This window comes from Sylvia atricapilla, chromosome 12 (assembly GCF_009819655.1).
Source record: "Sylvia atricapilla isolate bSylAtr1 chromosome 12, bSylAtr1.pri, whole genome shotgun sequence".
NCBI classification, from domain to species: domain Eukaryota; kingdom Metazoa; phylum Chordata; class Aves; order Passeriformes; family Sylviidae; genus Sylvia; species Sylvia atricapilla.
The window spans coordinates 8,325,675-8,349,174 of NC_089151.1; the positions used below are offsets into that span (position 1 = coordinate 8,325,675).

At 55.8% G+C, this 23,500-nt stretch overlaps 2 protein-coding genes across 2 annotated transcripts; both read right to left on the bottom strand.

Annotated features, from left to right (window-relative positions):
• Positions 1–1,160: 1,160 nt before the first annotated feature.
• MLKL (mixed lineage kinase domain like pseudokinase) lies at positions 1,161–7,419 on the bottom strand. The gene is made up of 11 exons (XM_066327771.1): positions 7,308–7,419; positions 6,076–6,643; positions 5,774–5,887; positions 5,497–5,671; positions 5,299–5,396; positions 5,040–5,175; positions 4,400–4,484; positions 3,851–3,999; positions 3,603–3,652; positions 2,985–3,125; positions 1,161–1,901 (listed from the first exon to the last, which is right to left on the bottom strand). Exons 2-11 carry the CDS (start codon positions 6,530–6,532, stop codon positions 1,849–1,851), a joined length of 1,458 nt encoding a protein of 485 aa, XP_066183868.1. The 5' UTR covers positions 6,533–6,643; positions 7,308–7,419; the 3' UTR covers positions 1,161–1,848.
• Positions 7,420–8,223: 804 nt separating this feature from the next.
• FA2H (fatty acid 2-hydroxylase) lies at positions 8,224–20,243 on the bottom strand. The gene is made up of 7 exons (XM_066327775.1): positions 19,901–20,243; positions 14,012–14,107; positions 12,151–12,293; positions 11,936–12,042; positions 10,509–10,681; positions 9,762–10,014; positions 8,224–9,094 (listed from the first exon to the last, which is right to left on the bottom strand). Exons 1-7 carry the CDS (start codon positions 20,171–20,173, stop codon positions 9,015–9,017), a joined length of 1,125 nt encoding a protein of 374 aa, XP_066183872.1. The 5' UTR covers positions 20,174–20,243; the 3' UTR covers positions 8,224–9,014.
• Between the last annotated feature and the right edge of the window lie 3,257 nt (positions 20,244–23,500).

The following is a 23,500-nucleotide window of genomic DNA, read 5'->3' on the forward strand; positions in this document are numbered from 1 at the left end:
TTTATAAAAACGCTAACAGTGGCATTTTCACGGTTAAATCTTAGAATCTGGCCCAAAGGAGCAGTGCTTCCTCCAGCCAGCCAGCTGCCTAGCAGGCAGCCCCGAGAAGAGCCCGCAGGCGGAGGGTGTCCACAAACAGCCTTCCTGGGCCCAAATGAGAAATGCCGAGCGCTTCCAGAGGGCCGCGCTCGGCCGGCAGCCTCAGGGCTCGCCCCCGAGGGCTGGAGGCTGAAGCTTTCCCTTGCGGAGGGCCGCCGGGCCCCGCTCCGCACCGCCCGCAGGGGCTCTGCCAGACCTGCTTTAACATGTAATTAACAAAAAACCCCTCCGACCCGAACACGACCCATACAAAACACACGCTCCACAAGCGGGGATTCTCTGCCGTCTTTTTCACAGAGCTCGCATATAAAAAAGACGAACCCATCACAAAAAAGGCACGGGAGCGGGATACTCCCCTCCGGCAGCCGCAGGCAGCCCGAGCGCTCGGGGGAAACGAGCCGTGCTGGGGAACTCGGCCGGGGCCCTGGGGGATCGAGCTGGGCCGGAATCCCGGCCCAGAACCTGCCCGAACACCGCTGCCCCTCGCTCACCTCCGCCGGGCCCAGCCGCCCGCTCGAGCGCCGCGCCGCCCGCCCCCGCCGCCCTATTGGCTGGCTGCGACCCCCCGCATCCGCTGCCATTGGGCGAGTCGGAGCAGATTCCGTCTTTTCATTGGCCAGTCGCTTTGTCCGTCTGTTCAACGGAACTGGGCGTGACAGGGGCGAGAGGCAGGGAGGTAGGGCGTGCTCTGATTGGTCAAAGCGCCGCAGTGGAGGCCAGTTGATTGGGCAATGAGGCCTCTGGCAGCATAGGGGGCGGGGCAAGAGCAGGGGAGCGAGTTTTCATTGGCGGAGACTCCTCGTGGTGAAAAGCGCGGGAACCCAAGTTCATTCAAACCGGGGGAAGTGGGCGGGGCGTTGCCATGGCGGCCGGGCCGCCGCGGCGCGGTGGGCCCGGGGTGAGCCCGGCAAAACCGGGGGAGAACTGGGGAAGTGCGGGAGAAACCGGGGAGAACGGGGGAGAAGCTAAAGCGGGGCCTGGGGGCCGGCCGGGGAAAACCGGGGGGAGCCCCGAAGGGAGCCGGAAAGGATTTGGGGGGAACCGGGGGGAGTCCCGGGGAGCCGGAGGCGGCCCCAGGGGAGACGGGCCCCGTGGGCAGGGGCGGGGCCGAGGACAATCACCGAATGGGTCAGGTAGGAAAGGAGCACAGTGAGTCATCTGGTCCCACCTCCCTGCTGAAGCAGCATTGAGCATTGTCCTAGAGCACGTTTCACAGGATTGCATCCAGATGTTTCTGGAATATCGCCAGTGGAGAAAACTCCACACCCTCTCTGGGCAATGTGCCAGTGTATGATCACCCGCACAGTAAAGAAGTTCTTCGTCATATTCAAGTGGAACTTCCTGTGTATCATTTTCTGTCCTTTGACTCTTGTCCTATTGCTGGGTGCCACCCAGCAGAGCCTGTTCCATCCGCTGAAGCCTCTCGTCACACAGAGACAGACACTGATGGAGTCCCCTCTCAGTCGTCTCTTCTCGTGGCTGAGCAGGCTCAACTCCCTCAGTCTTTTCTTGTAAAAGAAGCTATGTGTTCCATCCCTCTGCTCCCTTTAGGCTTCTTGACAGCCTCTCCTCCGGCCACCTCACTCCCCAGCTACCTCCAAGGCCACCCAGGCACGCCCCTTGGCGAGGCGAAGGTGTCACACACGGTGACAAACACAGGAGTGCTGAACCTGCAGTCTCTGAGGGGGAAGAGGGGCGAGTGGCAGCCCTTGGCTTGCTGCCCGGGTCACCCAGCCCTGTTTCCCACAGTTAACTTCCTTGGTTTCTGCGTTTCTCCAAGTCAGCCAGCGAGTCCACAATCTCTGCAAAACACAAGCATTAATCAACACAGGAATTGTTGTAGGTCTGTTTGGATTTTTTTAATAGTTGAGAAGATGGTTTTCCCTCACAGATAACGACTGGGACACGCTGTGACACTCTCCTTGGCCAGCACAAATGGGCAGGGATTAGCAGGGGACAGCCTGAGCAGACAGCACAGCCCAAACAAAAGTGTAGAAAACCCCTTGTGAACAAACAGCTGCAATAAGCTGTCCTTCCAGCTCAGCACCACGCAGTGGTTGGTGTTGGATTAGGGTCATATTAGAGAAATAAAGGCATCTTGTGTCCTCAGTGTGGCTTTGCCAATGTCCCTAATGATAATTAGGCGTTTTTGCTTCAGCCAGGGCAATTCCCTGTGCCAGGGTCTGCGGAGGGAGGTGCTGGTGGGAAATGGAAGCGCACAGACATGACACTCAGTGGTTTCTTGGGCACATTTCCCACATCTCTTGTATGGATCTGGTCCCGTAGGATGGAGTGAATGAGATTAAAGGAAGTTTTCTCCCCGTAGAGAGATGAACCAAAGGAAGGGTATGATCTCAGTGACTTCAAACACACCAGAAACGCTCCTCTATAATTTTGTGATGTTGCTGTTGTATCTTTTGATGGAAACCACTTACTCATCTGATCAGACACAAACCAGCTGCAGAGACAGTGAAAACTTCCCTGTCATAGAGCAATGCCCAAGACTGCAATTTACTGCTCAAAGCCCAAGGCAGGAAATGTTCCTGCAGAGTGTTGTAGCTGCTCCTCCAGCTTATGGGATCTGCAGGACTGGAGTGGAAATTAACTCAGAGACCCCTATTTCCAGTTCAGTCCTTGTCTGAGAGAAAAAGCTATTTTTATATGACACCAAATGAGCAAACAGCCTGGTGATTATTGTCATGGCATGGGTAAATAAAGGTTAATGTGTAAGGTCTGGAACTGGGGGATTTGTTAGCATGAAAAGGAAGGTCAATGCAGGATCCCAAAACACAATGCCAGATAAATTAATATGGGAAATAAGGGCCTGCTGAAGTAGCTGATTGAAGGATGCAAAGGGCCTGTGGAGTGGTGTCTGGGACACTTACCCTCGGCAGAAGGGCGTTGGGAAGGGTCAAAGGCCCGGCACTGTTCAATGACTTTCCTCAGGTTTTCAGGACAATCTTCCCCAAGAGGGTCCCAGTAATGGTGATTGCAGATTTTCTCCACGATCTCCTCAGGAGTGCAGCCTAGACAACAAGTGCAAACAGGAGTGTCAGGATGGAACTCTGCTGCCACAGGAGGGTGCTGGGGAGGAAACCCAGTGCAAAGCCATGCCAAGAGCCTGCCTGCAGCCTTTGGCAGGGAGAAGCCAGCAGGGAAATGACCCAAACTTCAACTGCAATGAATCCCACCGTGTTTGGCATGACACTGTTGGGCTCCAGTAGAGCAAGATGTGTTCATGCTTAAATGCACATGACCATCCAATAGAAACAAAAATTATTTGCATGTGGTTTAAGCAGGTTGCTTTACTATACGCTGTATTTCACTATATTGGAGTTTCAGAAGAAGTTATGAAGCTGTCATGCAGAATCAGGAACACCAGGCACTGCCACTGGCACTTGCATGGGATGCTCAGGGAAGGTGCAGGGAGCAGCCAGTGCGAGAGAGGAATCACACTGTGCTGTGTGGCTTCTACTCAGGCAACCAGATACTTCTTGTCTCACCTTCAAATGGGATTTTGGAGGTTGCAATCTCTGCCAGAACAATCCCGAAGCTGGAAGGAGACAAGCAAGAGTCTCAGTATTTATTCCACCATGTATTCCTCCCTTCTAATGGAGAGGACTGTTGGGCTATGCCAACTGGAAGCACCTGCTTGTGTGTCTGATTAAACCTGGCCTCCTTCCACAGCTCAGCAGCTACTTTGCCAGACACCTGCCTGCTCACAGGCATCTCCTGGGAGGGACAGACACACCTGTATATTTCACAGGGCCTCTTGTATGGGTAGTTGATGTCTTTCAGGTTCTCTGGAGCGATGTAAGCCAACATAGAGACTTGTTTCCAGTCCTTCTTGACTTTCCTCTTGATGGATGATTCTGTTTCACACAGCTCAAATCCTGACAGCTGATTGAGAGAATGAGAGAGAGAAAAGGAGAAGTAGAAACCTGTGGTGCAGCTAAGGACTGCCCTGAGATGGAGAGAACAGAGCAAGATGCCCTGGGCAGCAAAGGCTGGTGTGCAGCTGTGTGTGCTGCCCAGCACGAGTCTCTTCCTGCAAGCAAAATCAGAGGTGAAGGCAGGCGAATTGCCCCAGCTTGAGCTCATCCCAGGCTGGATGCTTTAGGAACACTCACTTTGCCAATGATAACACCAAGACAGGGAGATTTAAGTGCCTAAAGTCATAAGGGGGATGACACTGCCCCATTTTATCCTGGACCATCACAATTCCCTTCAGTGTTGGTGGAGGGAGACATCCACAAAACCATTTAAAACTCCCGAAAGCATCTCCAAGTGTGGTGCTTACCTTCACACAGTAATCCCCAGCCACCAGGAACTTGCTACTGCAGATGCAGCCATGGAGTCGGGACTTCTCCCCTGTCTGGTGCAACCTGCAGATGGATGGAACAAGGGCAACACATGATGATGATGATGATGATGATGATGATGATGATGATGATGATGATGGACTGACCCATCCCCACCTCGGCACTCCCTCCTGCCATGAAGGAAATGACTGACATACATCCAGAGAAGCCAGCAGCTCTCTGCCTGTCTTGGTGGATCAACCCTGCCAAGCCAACCCTTCCAGGAGGTGCTGGAAGAGCTGCTGTGGGCAAAGCAACAAACCTTGTGGATGAGCAGGACCTGCAAGGAGAACTGGCCATGCTGTAGGGTACTTCCAAATCTGCCCTGTGGATCTGGGGAAAGGGATATCCCACCTCCAGGCCTTTCCAGGCTTGAAGCCAGATGTAGAGGACAGTGACCAGGGTAGATGGGAGCTACTGCGTCTAAATCGACTACCTACCCTGTCACCAGCCTCCCATCCCAGTGTCCCAAGGTAGTGTCACTGGGAATCAGTGTCTAACAGGACACCATGGCTTACTCTGAGATACAGTCAGCTTTTGGATCAGGAGGTGGAGTTACTCATTCATACAGGTGCTCACCTGTAAAGGCCTCTGGCAGCTCCCAGGGCCATCCGGATGCGGATATCCCAGGAAAGATGCTGTTGCTTGTTCAGCACATCCCGCAGTGTCCCATGCTTACAGTACTCCATGATGATGGAGAAGCAGGGGCTCCCATCTGCAAGGCAAAAGCATCCTGTCTTGTGCCACCTCTTGGGAGGGGACCACAACAAGGCATGTGCCACCAGCTGGCACTGGGGATGGCAGGGGAGGAAAAGGGTGACATTAATGTGACGCCTACCATTCTCCTCAATGCAGATCCCATACATGCGCAGGATGTTTGGAGACTCAAACTTCTTCAGGGTCTGAATCTCCTTCTCAAAGATGTCTCTCACCTTGCTGTGGAAATGGACAGCATGGTGAGATCTCTGGAACAAGGATGACATAGTGCTGTGCCACCCTCCCGGGGCCACACTTGTTCCCACCCAGGACAACTCACACTGGGTCAGTGGTCAATGGCCTCTTGAAGGTTTTGATGGCAACAGGGTACTTGAGGTACTCGCCCTCATAAAGGTCATAGCTCTCTGTGTCCTGCAGGTGCCTGTGGAAAGTGAGGTGGTCTCGCTTGATCTCAGTGATGTCTTCTCTTTTACCAACATTGACCTTCTTCAAGCCTGCTCCCACCATGTGCCAGAAGGGAACAAGGGACACATTAGGCAGGGCTTGAGGGGAAAGGACACAGTGCCCAGGGTGCAGGTGGTGTGACACCGACTTACGCTCCATCTCACGAATGACTTTGTTCAGCTCGCTTTGCATCCAGTCCACTTTGCTCTCCATATACTCCCTGTCGATGTAGATCTCCTCAACCACATCTTTGGGCTCCTCAGTACCTAGGGAGAGAAACAAGCAGAGGTTGGGCCACTGGATGAACAAGTATGACTGTGTGGTTTGCTTTTTCATGGTTTAAATATCCCTTTGGCTCTTCATGGTCATGGCCATCAAGCCAGAGCTTGGCATAACCTGGAGAGAGGGGCCAACCACCAGTTGCAGAAAAAGAGGATTTTCTAAATTCACTCACTTGCAATCACCTGGTCCAAGAAAGCTCTGTCATCCCTCAGGTCCTCAGCATCCTGCCTGCGACATGTCTTTGACTGGAAAGCTTCCAGGAAAGCCTGTTTCTGCTCTGCCTGCAGCAGGAGTGAGAGCCCCTGGGCAATGTCCTCCAGGCTTTCATTCACCCAGACAAACTCCTCACCAGTACTTCGGGCTCGCAGGAACTTCTGGATCCAGCTGGTCTGGCTGTATTTCATCACCAGTTTCTGGGCTTCCCCCAGTGCCTGGAGCAGCTTTTTCATCAGTTCCTCTTCGTGGTGGGAGATGTGCTGTCGTGGCTGGGCCCTAAGGATCCTCACGGGCTCCAGCAGAATCTGGATGCGCTCCACGAGGCGCTGGCACTGGTGCTTACAGCACTTCACCTGCTCAAATTGGGCATAGATGGCCTGGGCCACAGAGAAGACCCTCTCCACGATGTCCATGCTTGCAGCAAAGGGTTTGGCCACTGGATGGGGGCTGGCAGTGTCTGGTGTACGTAAGATTCACGTGCTGCTTGGAGATCAGCCAGGTGCAGCTCTTCCACGACTTCCACCCTAAAGAACATCCTGATATGGCACACATTCTGCCACAGCCCCTCACATCTCCAGCTGCTTTGCTTTCCCTGCTTTGCCTGGTACTGCAGCTGCTTGTGCAGACTGGAGCAGGCACACACAGAGACATTGGTAGCAACGGTAATGGCACATCTTTCTCTTTCTCTGCATTAGCAAAAGATGTTTTGGCTTGATATATGTACATTAATGTAGTGTGAGCCATCCCAGAGATCTTCCACCCAGAGGAACAGGGATATCAGTGACGCAAGGAGCATCCCCTGGGCAGTATTCCTGGCTCCGGCCCTACATCACCCTGGGCTCCTGCCCACAGAGCCCATATCTTCGGCTGTAAAGATCTACTTTCATTTCTACCCAATGTCTCTCTCTGTGGTCACCCATCTGAAAAAGGCTTGCAGTTCTTCACAGCCCCAGCATCTCCACATTTTCTCCCCGCAGCTCTTGTCTGCCCGCTTAAGATTTTAAATCACACTTTTTCTATGCGTTCAGCATCCCTACAGGGATGGTGCCTGCTCCCCAGCCCACATGCAGACAGCAAGGACAGAAAACCACCCCTGTTGCAGGGAAATTAGCAGCAGCCCCTTTGATGCAGCCAGCGCTAAGAGAGGGGTGCCAGGTCCTACTGGCTGGAAATGAGATGGAAACGTACCCAGAACCAAGCTGCAGCCACTCTCCCGTCCTCTCCAGGCTCTCCTCTCTCCAGCACGGCCCCCAAGGAAGGATCTTGTCTTGTCAAGAGAAACTGTCTGTGACTGGTCCTGCTCCGCTGGCCTCCGCAGCCTGGAGGGGCGCGCAGGACGAGTGCAGCTTTAAAGGGTGTCACAGCGGAAGGGACATTGTGCAACCCAGCTTCCCACACCATCACAGCTCCCAGTTCCCAGAAAGCTACTCGGGGGTATTCCCAAGGCCGGTATGCCCTTGTGCTGGGTTTTGCCTGATGGAAGAAGGAATTGCCTACAGGAAGTGCAGTGGGAAAAAGGGGATGGGGAAGTTGTGCCCCCTTGTATTGATGCTTCTGCTATTTTGAGCACCATGACCCATTCTGCTGTGCTGGCAGCTGTGAGAAGCTTTTCCCAGGGAACTGGAACACCCACAGCAAGGGCTCTGTGCCCTGCTGAACTTCCTGCCTGTGCAGTGAAACCCTCCAGAGCATAGCCCTGCTCTTCTCCCCATCCCTGAGCCCCAGGAGCCCCCAGCACTAAAGGAGGCAGGCTGTGGACACCAGTCCTGGAAAGAGGGCTTGACCTCTGCTGGGAGCACAGGAAGTTTTGCATACGGCTTCGTCAGAGGGCCAGGTTGATTTTGGGAAGCTCTGGGGCACATGTGATGCTATTGCCCAACTTCAGAGAAGTGAGCGGCAGCTTCTGCTTACCCAGAGCCCCAGTGTCACACAGGTTTGCTGAGAATATTCCCTGCAAATCTCCTGCCTCACCGTGGTTGATGAGAGGAGCCAGGAATGGTGGCTCCAAGGGCCATCAGCACCTGGAAAGGGACACACGAGGAGTGGGAGAACAGCCTTGTGAGCAGCCCTGGGGGATACATTTACCAGACCCTTTTTAGAAAGATTTATTTTTCAAAATATACAGTTTATTTACAATTGTAGTGTCTATAGTTTTACATATAAATTTATTTTAAACCTTTAAATATCTGCCGTAAACATTAGGGAAAAAATAATAAAAAATAAAATCACAGGATCAGCAAAAAAGGCATCTCATAGTAATTCTTTTCATTGGAGTCTGAGTTTCAAGTAGCCAATGTCTATGAAGACCATGAACTTGATAAATCTGGCAGAGAAATATGGGTGCACTGGTTAGAAAAAGGCACAGTCCAGACCTGTGGGAGCCACCCCAAAAAGGGCAGCAGGCCAAGAAAACCCTGTGCTGAGATCAGGCTGGGAGAAGGACCTAGGACAGGGAATCCCCTTGGCAGGAGTTAGGAGGCAATAGGGGTAACTGCAGCGTGTTGGGTGCCCTGGGGATGGGCACCCCAGGAGAGACAGGAGCTGCAGCAAGGTGCCAGGGCAAAGGAGGGAGGGCGGCATCAGGCACTTCATCTTCCAGGCAGCAGATCTGCCCGTGCATCCATAGCCTGGAGCGGGAGGGCAGCGAGGTAGGGGCAGGAGTCCACCAGGGAACCCCACAGCCTCCTCCTCTCCTTTCCTCAGCACCCCCATCCCCTTGCCAGTGCCACAGCTGGACCACACCACTCCACAGGGACGCTCCACTTTGGAGTCACTGCTGTGGCACAGCCCCCAGGAAGGGGGCAGGGACCAGCTGGCCTCTCGGGGGGCTGGGGAGGGACACCAGCCCCAGTGCAGGGGGTACAGAGCCAGCAGCTGAGCCCTGGGCTGGGGCTGTCAGTCCTCTTTCTTGAAGGTCTCCTCAGGGATGAGTGTTCGGAAAGGATAATCCCAGAAGCGTGTGCTGATGCCAAAACCTGTGGGCAGTGAAGAGAGAGTTCAGCCCACAGCACCACCATCACCAAGGTGCTGCAAGGGCTCTGTGTTAACTGGTGAGGAAGGAGTGTCCACATTTTAGGAAGGGAGGAAGGCAAAGTGAGGATAAGGAGGAAGAGCAGAGGGAGCAGGAGGTGGCTGGGCCATGCCAACAAGCCCCACAGATGATAGCTTATCTGGATGGGGCGTTTTCTCCTAGGAAACCGGGCAAAGGGCAGGTTGAGCAAGCACTGGGCTAGGGAAAGTGTGGGGTGGATCTGGGGAAGCCCAGGGCCTCACCCTACACCTGTCAACACCTCCCAGCAGGAAGAGATGCTGCCCCGGGCAGGGATAGGCACCCACATCCCAGCACCATGGGGGTTTGGCCTCCACCCTGGCATTCCAGGCAGCACTGATGCCCACCAGTGAGACAGGCTGCTGCCTTCACCCCTGCGCTGCTCTGGCTCCCCATCCTCAACCCGGGAGCCAGGAAATAATTCACTATGGGCTACAGCACCTCACATGCTCCTTCCCCAACAGTAGTACATTGCTTGGCTTTCCTCATCCCAAATCCCAAACATTTTGGAGCAATCAGCTGCGCGCATGCAGGTAGACTGGATCTTTGACAGCTCCTGCCCCTGCCAGCACGCACGGGGAACACAGCGCTACCTGATCTTTGATGTTCAAAGTGGTGCTTGACGTGATAAGCCTTCAGGCCATACAGGTAGGTGCCCTTTTTGGGCGAGCCGTAGTGGAGGTAATAGTGCATCATGTCGTAGATGACGTAGCCGCAGAGGCCCCCGACGAAGACCGAGAGCCCCAGCACCTCGGGCAGCAGCAGCCGCAGCACTCCGTAGAAGAAGCCGATCACCAGCGAGGCCGGCACAGGAGGGAAGACCAGGCGGGAGCTGTCAAAGGGAGACTGGAAGCAGAGAGGATGGTGGGACAGGCAGCTCCTAGTTCAACTCACCTCCCCCAGCACATCCCTGCCAGGCATCGGGGAAACCCGTTTGGGAGAAGCCAACCCCAAAAACCCTCCCCGAAGCTGTAGCTGGTGGCAAGAGCAGCCCCCCCTGCATGCCAAGGTGCTCAGGCAGGTGTTGGCTTTATCTGGCGGGTCCCTCAGCTCCACAGGGCCTTTTCCTCCAGCAAAGCTACAGGGAGCCTATGGCTCTTCTGGTCTTCCCCCTTGCCCAACCACACAGCTCGAAAATTTAACTCCAGCTCCTCCAAGGCTGTTTTGCAGCCCTTACTGGTATTGGGTAAGTGCCTCACTTGGGGTGCCACCAGTCACATTGAACAGGCATGAACAGGCTCTGCCAGGGCAAAGGCCAGGCAGTAACAGGCTCCAGTGGGGCAAAGGCCACCATTCCCACGGCCCAGCAGGCGCCAGCGGGGGCGGGAGCTGCGACTCACCTTGTGATGCTGCCCATGCAGCAAGAAATGCAGGGTGATGAGATAGTAGTTACTAGCGGGTGGCTTCATGTGGAAGACAAAGCGATGGATGAGGTACTCTAGCAGGGACCAGAGGATCATTCCCAGGAGGAAGATGAAGGGGAAGTAGTATTTGTGGACGGGGATGGAGTACTCTACACAATGAGATGTGCAGCGGTCAGCAGGGCAGAAAACATGCAGGTGCTTTTATCTATCACTATCCTCCCACTGACATCAAGGTGATGCTCACCTCTCCCTCCCACCTCTCATTCACCTCCTGCCCTGAGTTTCTCTAGGGAGCCACCTCCCATGCACTGTTCTAAATCCCATTTTCCTTTGATTCCCATTAATTTATAGGAACAGTCAGCTTCTTGCTGCCTCAGGAAGCCAGTGGGAGGAGTTCCCTGCATTCCAGATGCCAACAGGGGCTTGGATGTGCACTCTAGGGACTGCGTCATCATTACCAAGCTGCTTCACCCACCAGAACAAGGCAGGAGAGACCTTAGCTGCACAGGCAGCACTCGTGACAGTAAAACAGTGCTGTTGGTGTTCGTGTTTATTTTTTTGGGGGGGAAAGAATAGATTTGTTGGGCACTTTCCCCCGCAGAACATTTTTCAGCCACCTCCTTTCAGGGCTGGCTGCCAGCCCTGTGTCCTTCCTAGCAAAATTTGGATTCCCCCAAAACCCGCTTATTTTTAAGGAAAAAAACCCACAAAACTTGGCAGTAAGCAAGGTGCTGAATGGCACAAGGAGGAGAGGGTGCCTGTGCAGCAGGCACTCCCCACCCCACGGCCAGCCACAGCTGGCACTGGGTGGCACCTTGCAAAAAAAATAGGGAATCCAGAAAAAAAATCAAAAAAAGAGGAAAAAAAAAAAAAAAAAAGACAACAAAGAAGACAGCCTGCCCCGGCCACGCTTGTTATTCCCGGGGGAGCGGCGAGCAGACAGTGGGAGATTCAAGGACAGGCGTTTCGGGCAAACAAGCCTCGCACTGTGAGGCGCCGGCGGCGCTGAGAGCCGGGTTTGTTCGCTCGCCACGCCGGCATCCAGCCGCGGCCGGGGTGGGCGTCAGCGGCCAGGGAACACGCCCCGGGACTGCGGGAACGGAGACAAGGGAGCGGGTCAGCGGGCTCCCTGTGTGCCTCTGCTGATCTCCTGGGGGGACCAGAGCTTGTGGTCAGAGGAGGGCACGGAGGTGGGCAAGCACAGGTGGCTTCATGCAGGGGACACGCTGGTGGCCGCAAGGCAGAGGCGCTGACCTGCTGCTCTCGCGTGTGGGTTCTGGTGAGCACGTACAGAAGGAGGGATGAGGAAGGGACGCAGGTTTCCACCCACCCAGGGATGTCCTGCCCCTGGACCCGGAGTGGGGTCAGTAATAAAAGCCTGAAGGCTCTGCTGCTGCTCGTACCTGTGGTGAAGGAGGAGAAGAGCCTGGTGTTGCCCTGAGCGAGGGAGGTGTAGCTGACCCAGCTGAGATAGAGCACCACGGGCGTCCATACCATGAACACCACGTACCTGGGGGGCAGCAGGAGATGTCAGAGGAAGTGTCCTGCCGGCTGGTGAGCCATCCCCACTCCCTGGGCAGGCACCACCCAGGGCACAGTGCACACCCTGCGAGCTCACCATGCTGTCTTGGAGAGGAACTCAAAGAAATCCGAGTGGAAGAGGCGGATGGGCCGATCCACAGGCTGGTGCACCCACTCGTCGTACTTCTCCCCTAAGTAGCCCACCTGCCACAGCAAGGGCTTCTGCCAGTCTACCAGGTCCTGAGGGAGTAGACAGTGGTTGTAGTGCTATGGAACCCACAAACCATCCCACTACCAGGCACAAACCAGGGCTGCTGCTGCAGGATTTTGGGCTGCAAACCCTTTCCCATGCCCCAAGAGCAGTTGCTTCTGGTTTCAAGGTGCCCTCAGCTCCCCACAAGCACCAGCACAGGGCAGATGAGGGGCCAAACACACATCAGCCCCATCTACCCACAAACACAGGGCTTAGCTCACTGTAATACCACCAGGTACCTGCCTGTAGATCAAGGTGAAGGTGGCTGTACCCAGACCTGGCACAGCATCAGGCCCTGATAACTGAGGCCTTTTGCCTCTTGAGCTGCCGAGATTAGATAGTGAGCAGTGATATTCCCCAGCAGAACCCCTCTGGTGGCACGCGGATCCCATCCCCATGGCACTGCCTCAGCCAAGGACATTTCTCCTTGTGCAGAGGACACGTGGGCTGATCACAGCTGTTTGGGCACCCCAGTGAGGAGCAAAGTGGGAAGGGATGGGGAGCAGGGATACAGGATGGGAACACGGCCTCCAGCACTGCTGCTGTGCATGGCTGAACTCAGGTGAAAGAGTAAGAAGGGTATGCATGTTGGCACGGCATGAAAATAGGGAGGCACAACTGGCAGCACCACCTCTGCCAAAGCTCAGCATCCCTGGATGCATCTTCTGCTGGCCTGGCCAGATAAGGTGTATTCTTGGTCCCACCCTTGTGCCAGGACTGAAACCATGCTCGCCTGGCCAAGCCCTGGGCCAGGCAGCTCTTCTTGGGCTGCTTGTGCCACAGAGCACTGGCACAGCAACCTGGGACCTGGGGTTGTGCTGACAGTGGTGGGGATGGCTCAGTTTGGGGCATCTCAGGGCAAGGAGCCAGGGTGGCTGTGGGCATTTTGGGAGCTCTGCTGCCAGCAGGGATGAACACAATCACACAGGAAGGGAAACACCCAGCTGGTGTATAGGACAGAAACAGAGCTGTCCTCCACTGGGGAGGTAGGAAAAAATTAAAGCAAAAAGGTCACTTTGAAATGGCAGATTCTCTTTTAAAGGTGCTCAGTGACAAAATATTTATTTGGGGAGTGAAAGATGTTCTCCTGCTCTAAAAACCCCCCCAACCTTTTACAAGATAAAAGCATGTTCATCAACCAGCTGGGACCATGCAAGATGTGGTGACCAAATGGTGCTGTGGAGGACAAGGGCAGCCAAAGGCACCTTGGAGACAAATCCCCACTGTTGTAGCATGCTCGGAAAGCAGCTGTCTGGCGAGGAAGCACCTTACACACACAGGGATCACCCTGCCCAGACTGAGGAATCCCTTACTGCTCATTATGAGTGCTCAGGCAAGGGAAAAAAAAAAGAAGTAAATAAAGTAATAAAATAAATAAAGCCAGAGAGAAATAAAAGCAAGCAAGGTGCGGCTTGGCAACATTTCCCTCTGTAAGGGCAGAGCCACTGTCAGAGAAAGGCATCTCTCACATGCTGCTGCAATGGGAGCCTCCCAGCATGGCCACACCTGTGCAATAAAAGCATGAGCAATGCCATACACAGCAGGAGAAAGGGCAGAAGTGGCTGAATTAGTTTGGCTTCCTCACACCATCCCTCCCATCCAAGAGGCCAGCAGAAACCCAGCAGTCATGCAAGGAAGAGGAGACCTGGTGCTTCCCAGGAGCACTCTGGCAAACAGTGTGCTGGAGAAACTCCAGAGCTCTTACCTTGTCCACATCCACTGTTCTGTAGCAGAGATCTGTCTTCTCTGGAGTCTGGGCTGCAGCAACCACCTCCTTCTCATCCACTGCCTCAGAGAGGCTCTGAAAGGAGAAGGAAAACGCTGTGGTGAAGCACCAGTGGTGGGTTCAGCTGGGGATGGTGGTGCCTGTAGCACTCAGGGGTACAGCCAGAGTGAGCTCCTGCCTGCTAAACAAATATGGAGAAAATTCTGGTGAATTTAAGACAGTCAGTTCCTGCAGAGCAGGTTTGCTGAGGGAAGCAGCTGCTAGTGAGTTGCACTGCCCTTCGGACTGCACACTGAGCATCACGGGCTCGGGGCTCTTTGGAAACCTCCTGCGGAGCCCAGTGTTTGGAATACCCTGCCCACAGCCAGGACAGCACGGGTGCTTCAGGGTGGCAGCACAGAAACTCCGGGCCCTGGGGCAGCATTTTCTCCTGCAAATGGGCAGTGCCATGGCAGAGGTCACCTTGCCACTGCCAGTAAAGCAAGGGGCATTGCTGGGTTAGGTGTTCCCTCCTCCCACCCCACTGATCTCCAACAACAGCCCAGCTTGGCTTTTTGATCCCTCAGAAAGCTGGGCTGGCAGACCTGGGGAGCGTGGTACAGCGGGTGCCACCACCCTGGCTGTGGGCACAAGGAAAAACACAGAAGGAGGGACCTTGTCCAGAGACAAAGACAAAGTGTCCTTCACAGGGTGACATTGGGCTGGGCACCTTTGCCATGGGCTGTGGAATATGAGGATGGGGTGTGGTTGTAGCTCAGGAGAGCACATTGAGGCACAGGGGATGCACTAGTGCAGTGGTGGCAGGATGGAGACCCAGATGCAGTCCCATTGCCAGGACAGACTGAGAAACAGGAGAAACCTGCCTTGACTGATGCTTGGAAGCAAACACGTTGCCAGCTGCCAGCACCAGCCTCCTTCCTGTAGCTGTGCCAGCTCCGGCGCCAGCCGTGCGCTGGTGGGGGGCTCGGTGAGGTTGCAGCGTGCCCATGCAAACCCCAAGGCAGCCGTGCCCCCCGGCAGCAGTGCTGGCTCCCCGTGCAGGACGTGCCAAACATGCCTTTTCCCCGGCTTTGTCACCTTGAGTTACCCATTAACTCGGAGCAGGGTACGGCGTGGCCCGGCAGCCGCAGCACAGCCGTGCCCCATGGGGCTTCCAGTGGTGCCGCTTCCAGAGAGGAAGGATTTTCTCCCAACTCCTCAATGGATGCTCTCCCCACTGCTCTAAGTGGGATGCACTGCCACCTTATTGATGGGAATACCACCCTGGCAGCTGCAGGAGGGCCTGGGGTGCAGGAAAACCGGTGTCACCTTGCCAGCACATCAGGACTTTACACTGTGCCTTGCTGGGGACACCAAGGCAGGGCTCAGGCACTGTTTGCTGACAGCGGGCACTCCTTGCAAGCTGTGCTCCCACCCCGCTTTCAGGGCTAGCCGGATTTCAAGCGTCATTCTGCTGGCACAGGAACTGCATTACCCAGCTCTGAGGAAGCCCCTTGGCTGTGGCAGTGGGCAGAGGAAGGACAGGGGATATTTCCAGCCAGTATTTCCAGGCTGGAATCCCACTGGCATCAGTTTTACTGCAGGCAGAGCACCGATAAGAGCTGATGCCATGTACCACCACACTTCTTGGTGGATTCCCACTGCTATTTTCCACACTGCACACTCTATCCTTCAGCCAGATTTTCCAATACCCTAGGGCAGGTGGGATGTTTTAAAATCCAACAAAGCATGGTGGATTTAAGGTTTTGCCTCTTCCCTGCAGATGTTTTGGAAGAAAATTTGGCTTTAAGAGAGTGAAACAGCTTATCCATGCCCTGAGAAACAGGCTACTGCTCTCCACCTTCACGCTTGCACCACAACCCAGCCAGCAGCAGGAAGGATGCTTAAGAAAGCTGGGGTGAAGCAATACCCGGCACTGCTCCTCCCTTTTCCGAAATGTTCACACACCTCCAGTTCCCCTGCCCACGGACACCTCAGCACCATGTCACAGCTGGAGGCTTCCTGGTCCTGCCAGGTCAGGGGGATGCACTGGGGGGCTCACATCCCACCTCACACTAGCACCTGGGCTGAGTGATGTCAGTGAGCTGCCATTGCCCTGCATGCTATGGCAGCTCTCTCTCAGCACCTGAATCATCTCCTACCTCTCCTCTTCCTCAGCTGGGGAGCAGGAGGAAGGCTTTCCTCTTGCTCACCCTGGGGCTGGCACTGAAAGGACCATAAGCTGTGTTGCAACCAGGGTGCAAACCACGCTGGCATGTCCCGACTGGCTCCCCAAAGGGTGGCCTGTTCCTGCCTGCCCCAAGCACGCAGGGGCCCTGCTGGGATCAAGCCCCATGGAACCTGAACCAGGGGCTTCTACCCATTCTCCTCCAAATAGGAGGTGGGTTGGAAGGAGGCTGAAGGGCTATGCTGAGCTGGGCTCTGCTGTAACCTGTGGGTGGTGAAGATGCACCTGAGTTGTCCTCAGGCAAACAGGTCCTGCCAGGGAAGATGAACAAGGGGCCTGATGTAAGGAAGGGAAAGTTAACGCCTACAAGGCAGTACAACTGTAAATGAGCAGCAGTCCCAGCAAGGTGCTGCTGGTACACAACAGGGCCAAACACCCGGGGCAGGGCATGATCCAGTGACTGGGTGACCCAGCATCCATCTGGGAGCATCCAGCTGCCCTGCGTGGGTCAGACGGGGAGCTCAGCACTGGTCCTGCCCCAGCTGGGAGCAATGGCTGTGCCACCCCTGTGCTGTCCCGCATCAAGGCTTGGGGCATTAAAAGAACAAAATCCAGCTGTGATGTGAGCAGATACAGACAGAAGGGGTGGTCCAGCACACAGTTCAGTGTTGTGAACTGAACAGGCAGAGAAGCTGTAAATCTCCCCCTGGCCCAGACAGGGCGATGCTGCCTGCAGACAGCTGCTCTGCCAAAAGCCTGGACCCAGGGGTATTTTCCACTCGTTTGCCCAGTGAGTCCAACCCCAGAGGAGCCCTACCATATCTCTGCATTGCCCCAGAGCCCCCAGCACCTTCACTGAGCTCCTCAGAGGCTCAGTTTGCTGGTGTTCCCATGGGACAAGCTCTGTTGGCAGTGCAGGTACAGGCAGGTAGCATGAGGACACCCCAGGAGGTGCAGAGAGCCCAAGCAAGGCCCCTGCTTGTGGGGGCACCATCCCAGCACCATCATCCCATCAGCATCGTGGTCTGTGGTCTCTGGCTGCCAGAGCCCCACGAGGCTGTGTCTTAGCCAATTAAACTGGGTGCTGCAGGACTATTAAAAGGAGATGAATTTAACTCCTAATCATAGTAGCAATATAAAAAGTCACTTCTTGTTACATCACCCCCAAAGAGGTGCCCCAAGTGTCCCGCCTACGTCCAAGCACGCTCAGGTTGGCATGCAAAGCCAGGGCAAGCCCCATGTGCAGAAATACAGGTAAGAGGAGGAGAAAGACACTAAACCTGAGAGGGACAGAGGATTTACTGTGACTCACAGCCACGTCATGCACCCCAAAGAGGCAGTGATGAAAGTCTCTCATTGCTCAAACTGGAAGGGTAATTAGATGATCCAGCTCCCTTCTAGTGAGACTGTTAAAATCCACTGTCTAGTTTAGGTAATTATTGGTCACTTTGATCTCTCCTATATGTCCTGCTTGCATAGATAAAATGTTTAGGGATTAATTTGTCCTTAGCCAAAGGGATTTGGATGATGCAGAAAAGGGACCTGTGGCCAAAGGACAGAGCCACAGGAAGGGGCGTGGAAATGCCAGTGGGATGAAGGTTGGATCTTATCTTCTTTATCTCTCCTGCATTAACACATTTTCCTCCCTTTCCAAAATCCTAGAAATTCCTGGGTGAAGCAGGGGAGGATGCTGGATTCCTGTGGGACCACAGCATTCTGAATCCCTCAGCATGAGGATGATGCAGCCCTGGGACATCCAACAGGTGAGGAGAGGCATTGGCAAAGCTGTGGGGATCTGGAACCAGACTGGAGCAATGTAACGCTTCCTTCAAAGAGCTGTTTGGGCTACGGTTGCCCCAAAGCACGAGCCCAAGCACCACCAAGGGCATCACCTCTCCTCTGAGAGGATTTTTGGGGGTTGGGGAGTAGGGCAGAGTAGCTCACACATCAGTGCACGCTGGACACGGCCTCGCCATGCAGCAGGCAGCTCTAATCCCCTCTCTGTGTGTCACAGCCTAGGATGCTTTATCTGGCACCAGGCAGTGTCTGATCTCCCTGCGCCTTGGCGTTATCACGCCATGTATTTGCATTGGGATGGTGGCAGCTCCCCTCGGCGCGGGCTGCGGCGCAGGAACCCGTTTGTCCGGTACCTTCCTTCGCCCCAACCCGCTGGGCTCGTCACGCCTGCAAGGAGGCGGCGGCTCAGCGAGAGTCCCAGCAGAGGAGGTGCCATCGCCGCGATCCATCCGGGAAAAATGCAGGCATTGCACCGAGGCTGAAACAATGCCCTGTCTGTGGCGCTGGGGCCGAGGCTGCGCCCTGGGGAGGACACCCAGTGAGAGCAAACAAGCATGCAGAGGGACCGGCCGGTCACCGACCTCGCTGGGATGTCTAGAGGGAACGCCACTGCTGGGCGGGTGAAGGGGGCTGGGCTGGCCCCGCGGCTCAGCATCCTGCCCACGGAGTGCTGGGGAGGGCCGCCAGTTGGGTAGGAGTGCCCAGTGCCACCCGGAGGCTGCAGAACTTCCCCAGGGAACTTTACCTTCCTCCTGGACGGCACAGGACTGGCACAATGGAGATAGAGCTGTGTCATGGACACCCGTGCTCCACACCAGGCACTCAAGGACAGCTCCTCTCCTCAGCAGTGGCTGCTTACCGCTGGTAAACACCAGTGCCTGGCACCTTGGTCCCTGCTTAAGTGCTGACAGTGCCAAGAAGGCTGTCCTGTCCTATTGCCCACCCCGTGCCATACAGTCCTGCTAAAACTGACCCTGAGCTCCATCTCCTGCATCCCTCCAAAGACACCCACAGCATGGCCAGCATGGAATGAGGCTGTGGAGTGGGATCCTGTAGGTACCAGGCTCTGTGCACTCAGTACCCTATAGGGTCCCCTGCACATCAGGCCCCACAGAACTCCTGGGAGTCAGGAGGTACATGGGACCTTAGCACCCTGCATACTTCAGGCACCACCCATGCAAGATGCCAGGAGCCTCAAACACCCCCCGTCCCCTTCACCCCTCATGCCCTGTAGATCCCAGACCATACAGAGCCTGATCCTATGGGTCCTGTCGTCTCAGACCCAATATACACCATGTCCCATACAGCTCAGACTGAGATCTGAGTGTATGAAATACCTTATATGCTGCATGCACCCCAGAAATTCCTATCATGTACACCCCAAAGCCTGTACAGCCTCTGTATGTCCTGAACAGCTTGGATGCTGAGAAGCCTGGACCTGGAGTGCCCTACAGACCCCGTATGGCTCAGACTCTGCCCAGTTTGGATCCAGAGTGCCCTACAGACTCTGCACAGCCTAGACTCCATGCACTCTGGACTTGAGATCCTCTATAAACCCAGCATGCTCAGATTCCAGAGAGCACAGACCTGGAGCACTCTATCAAAACTCGACCCAGGACCTAGGGCGCCCTATAATCCCTGTACATCCCAGTCCCAGCACATGGGGCACCCTATAGAAACGCTGTATGTGCCAGCCCTGGAACCTGGGGAGACTTAATGAGACCCGGTACATCCTGGATCAGGACCTGGGACACCGTGTACAGACCTTGCACATCCTGGAGTAGCAGCTGGGGCACCCACAGCTCTTGTTCACCCTGGTCCCGGCACCTGAGGCACCTCAGAGAGCCTGTATACCCCCCTGGGTTCCCCTGTAGCCCGTGCCCACCCCGGTCCCGGTGCGGTACCTGCTCCTCGCCGGGCTCTATCTCCCCCACATAGTACTGCTCCAGCCAGCGGCGGGCGTTCGCCGAGTGCCGGTGGGGCGGCCCGTCCAGCGCCGCGCTCACGTCGGTGCCGGCCCGGCGGCGCAGCAGCTGCTCCCCGCCCGGGTGCAGCCGCACGAAGCCGCTCAGGTCGTAGAGGCGGCGGTGGCAGGACACCAGGCAGGCGCCCTGCGCGCAGAGCGCCCGCACCTCGGCGGCGCTGAAGGACCGCGGCCCCGCCGTGGCCGTGGCCATGGCCTCGCCGCCGGTCCCCGTCCCTGTCCCTGTCCCTGTCCAAGCCCCTGTCCAAGTCCCGTCCAGTCCCGTCCCGCCGCCGCGCTCTGCTCGCACCTGCTCATCTGCATACATGCATATGCCACCGGCCACGCCCCCGGCCACGCCCCGCCGCAGCCCATTGGACAGCCGCGGCCGGGTGGGGCACGGTTGGGGTGGGGCTGCTCCGCCCAGCGCAGGTACCCCGGAAAGTGGGAATAAGGCACCCAGGGAGAGGCAGAAGGGGGCACAGCGCAGCCACAGGGTGAATGGGGAAATGAGGCGTCCCCAGGGGAGCGGAGTGTGCCCCCCAGGGCCCATGGGTACGGTCAGGGTGGGGGAATAGGGGGTCTGGGGAACCTTGGATGGTTATGGGGGGCACTGGGGTTCCCCCGGGGTGGAACTGAAGAATGGGCATCCCTCGGGCAGGGATGAGGCTGTGAGGACATGCTGGGGTCGTAGCTGGGAGGTATAGGGCACCCCTAGGCGAATCACCCTTCCTAAGTTATCAATCTCCCTCCAAGGTCCTTGGTGGCCAAGGCAGGGGACACCGCAGTCCAGTCTGAGTGCCCTAGGAGAGCAAGGTCCTTCCTGGGGTCACCCAGAGGCCAACCCCCCCAGTATCACTTGCTGCCAGGCACCACGTCCCCTTCCCAGCTGTTTGAAGATACATTCCAGAATTTCATTAAATTAGCAATTAGCCAGGGGGTCAGGAGGCAGCCCCAAACACCCTGAAGAATCACAGCCAAATAATTAGGAAAGAATGACAAGAAAGGAGTTTCCTATGCTTTTTTTTGGGAAGGTCTCCCTCTGAAGTGAGGGGGGGCTGCTTTGGGGTGACACCCTTGACCACAGGGGCTGGCCACGTGCCAGAAAATCTGGCATTGTCAGCCACACCAGGCTGCAAGCAGTGATTAAGGTGGGGTTTGCCATCCCAGGAATGGGGAGCCCCCCCAGCCCCACCTGTAAGGGTGGGTCATCACACCTCCTCAGCCCCCCGGCTTTGGGGTGTTGTGAGGCGCTGGCCAGGCATTCACTGAGGCCTTTAATCAAGGTAGATGCAAAACCTGCTGTGGCGGTCGGCATTGGCTCCACCTTCCCACCAGCTCCTGGCACGGCCCTGCCCCCTGCTCGGGGGAAAAGTCCTTTTTTGGGTGAGGAGATTGATTTTGCACCCTGATAGGAGCAGAAGGGTTAAGGGTGGGCATGCTCCTGGCTGGGGCTGCTGCAGGGCACCTAGGGTGCATTGGGAGTCCCTTGCGTTAGAGGACATAAACATTTTCTGGGGGTTAGGAGTGCCAGAGGAGTCCTGAGAGGTTGTCTAGGAGATCCCAAACAAGGTGCTGGAGTGGGACGCTCTCCCAATACCCTCAATGGCCAACATGGTCCTGGTTGTGGTGGGTGAGCTCAGTCTGGCACAGCTCTCTGAAGCATTAGGGTGGCTTCTGGATGGACATGAGGATTTTTTGATGAGCATGAGGGTAATGTGAGGGGCAGAGGCAGATCAGAATGAGCTGGGGCTCTCAGCTGGAGGCCATGGCTCCCAATACCAAACCAAGGAACCCAGACCCCAAGCATGCTCAGGTGTAATGGCCACTATCTCTCTGTGGGGTTCTGCAGGAGATGGAGGGGACACCTGGCTGTGACCCCACCTCTTGTGTGTGCAGCCCAGTCCTACCTTGGTTTTGGGGCCACAGGCTACCAAGGGCCACTCTGTAATCACAACTCATGGCAGAGTTAGGTGCAGCCTTTGTCAGCCCACAAAGGTGACCTGTGGGTGGGTCCCTGCTGCCATGCTCTCCCACGGTGGTCCTCAAATGTGCCACAGCAGGCCTCAGGGATATGGGCCAGGCTCTTGTGAGATGACACTTCATCTGCTCATGTTACCTCCTGGGTATGTGGTGGGGCTCTGTCCCCCCGTGCAAGGCACAAGGGTGTCCCCACAGTGCGTGAGCTGATCCCCAGCTCTGCAGTGAGAATGGGGCAGCAGGGAGACGCTGTCACCTGCAGAGCAGGAATGCACAGAGCACAGGTGGCACTGGGACCAAATTGTACAGCAGACACCAGCATAAGAGCATCAAATGAGCAGCAGAGGGTTGTGCCAATGCCCTGCCCCTGCTGCTGTCCCCATCCCTGTTCCTGCACTGTGCCAGCCCCAGGACAAGCAGGATCAGGAAGTGTAGTCAGTCTGCTGATCAGCATGGCTGAAATAAGAGCGGCCAGGTGGCTTCAGCTCATCAGTTCCTGAACTGGTTTCCCCAGCAGACAGACGGACAGACGCTGGGGCTGGCACACAGGAGACAGCAGGAATGTGCTGCTGGTCTTGGGGCAGGATTAGGCTCTGCAGTGCTGGAGGGGCTGATGCTTGGATAATGGAGCTGTGGCCGCCAAGGAGGAGGAGGCCAGTACAGACTCTGCTTGGTGTTGCATCCATGGGGAGAGGTTTTCCCTCTCTGCTAAACACTCCTTGTTTCTCTGCCAACTTGATCATCAGAGATTAAACTTCCTTCTCTGCACATGGAAAGCCTCAGTAGGGATAGGGAAGACACACCATGCTTGTTACACCCTCTGTAGGAAAACAAATAGGGTTTAAAATGCTGACAAAGTGGCCTTTAGGGCACAGCGTGGGTTGTCGTGGGAGCTCTCTCCCTCTTTCCAGCCCCGTCCTTGGGAAAGTTAATGGATACACCGGTAACAGCCCTTGGGATGCACTTGGCAGGCAGCTGAAGCAAGTTTTGACAAGCAGCTGTTCAAGGTCGGACCTAAGGTCTTCTGCCCTCAGCATCCTCCTCTGTATTGGCCTGGGAAGGGTGCCAAAGCAGGTGTGGGGTGCATGGACCTCTCTGCAGAGTGCTGCTGGCTGGGTTCTCTGGACAGAAGTGCCCTGGGATGGAGCTCCTCTCCTTGGCCGTGTCCAGTCACTCCCGAAGCCCTGGGAAAGCCATGGCACCGGTGGTGCCCTGAGGGAAGTGGTTTGACACCCCTCCCACGTAGTGTGCAAAGAGTGCTCCTGCCTCGTGCAGAGCAGCCGTGTTAACCCAGTGCCCCCTTGCTCCTCCTCCAGCAGAAACCATGGATGGGTCATGTCCTGCCCTGCAGTATGACTGACCACGCTCCTGAGCACTGTGCAGCAGCTGAAGGCTCTATCCAATTCACCTGGTTTGACCATGGCAGCATCCCCAGAGCCGGTCTGGCGCACTCTCTGGCCCGGACTCACTGCCTGAGCAGTCCCTGCCTCCTTTCCCTTCTCTAAAGCCTGCAATTCAGAGCGAGATTTGCCCACACGGGGGAATTTTCTGCACCTTACCT

Bases quoted from the DNA above. Each gene is read 5' to 3' on its own strand.
- MLKL (XM_066327771.1), bottom strand. From the start codon at position 6,532: ATGGACATCGTGGAGAGGGTCTTCTCTGTGGCCCAGGCCATCTATGCC. The intron at 5,176-5,298 runs GTAGGCGTCACA...TTTGCCTTGCAG, and splicing joins GATCTGCATTGAGGAGAATG to ATGGGAGCCCCTGCTTCTCC. The intron at 3,126-3,602 runs GTGAGACAAGAA...CTTGTTGTCTAG, and splicing joins CTCCAAAATCCCATTTGAAG to GCTGCACTCCTGAGGAGATC.
- FA2H (XM_066327775.1), bottom strand. From the start codon at position 20,173: ATGGCCACGGCCACGGCGGGGCCGCGGTCCTTCAGCGCCGCCGAGGTG. The intron at 14,108-19,900 runs GTACCGCACCGG...TTCTCCTTTCAG, and splicing joins TAGAGCCCGGCGAGGAGCAG to AGCCTCTCTGAGGCAGTGGA. The intron at 10,015-10,508 runs GTGAGTCGCAGC...CTCTGCTTCCAG, and splicing joins TGCATGGGCAGCATCACAAG to TCTCCCTTTGACAGCTCCCG.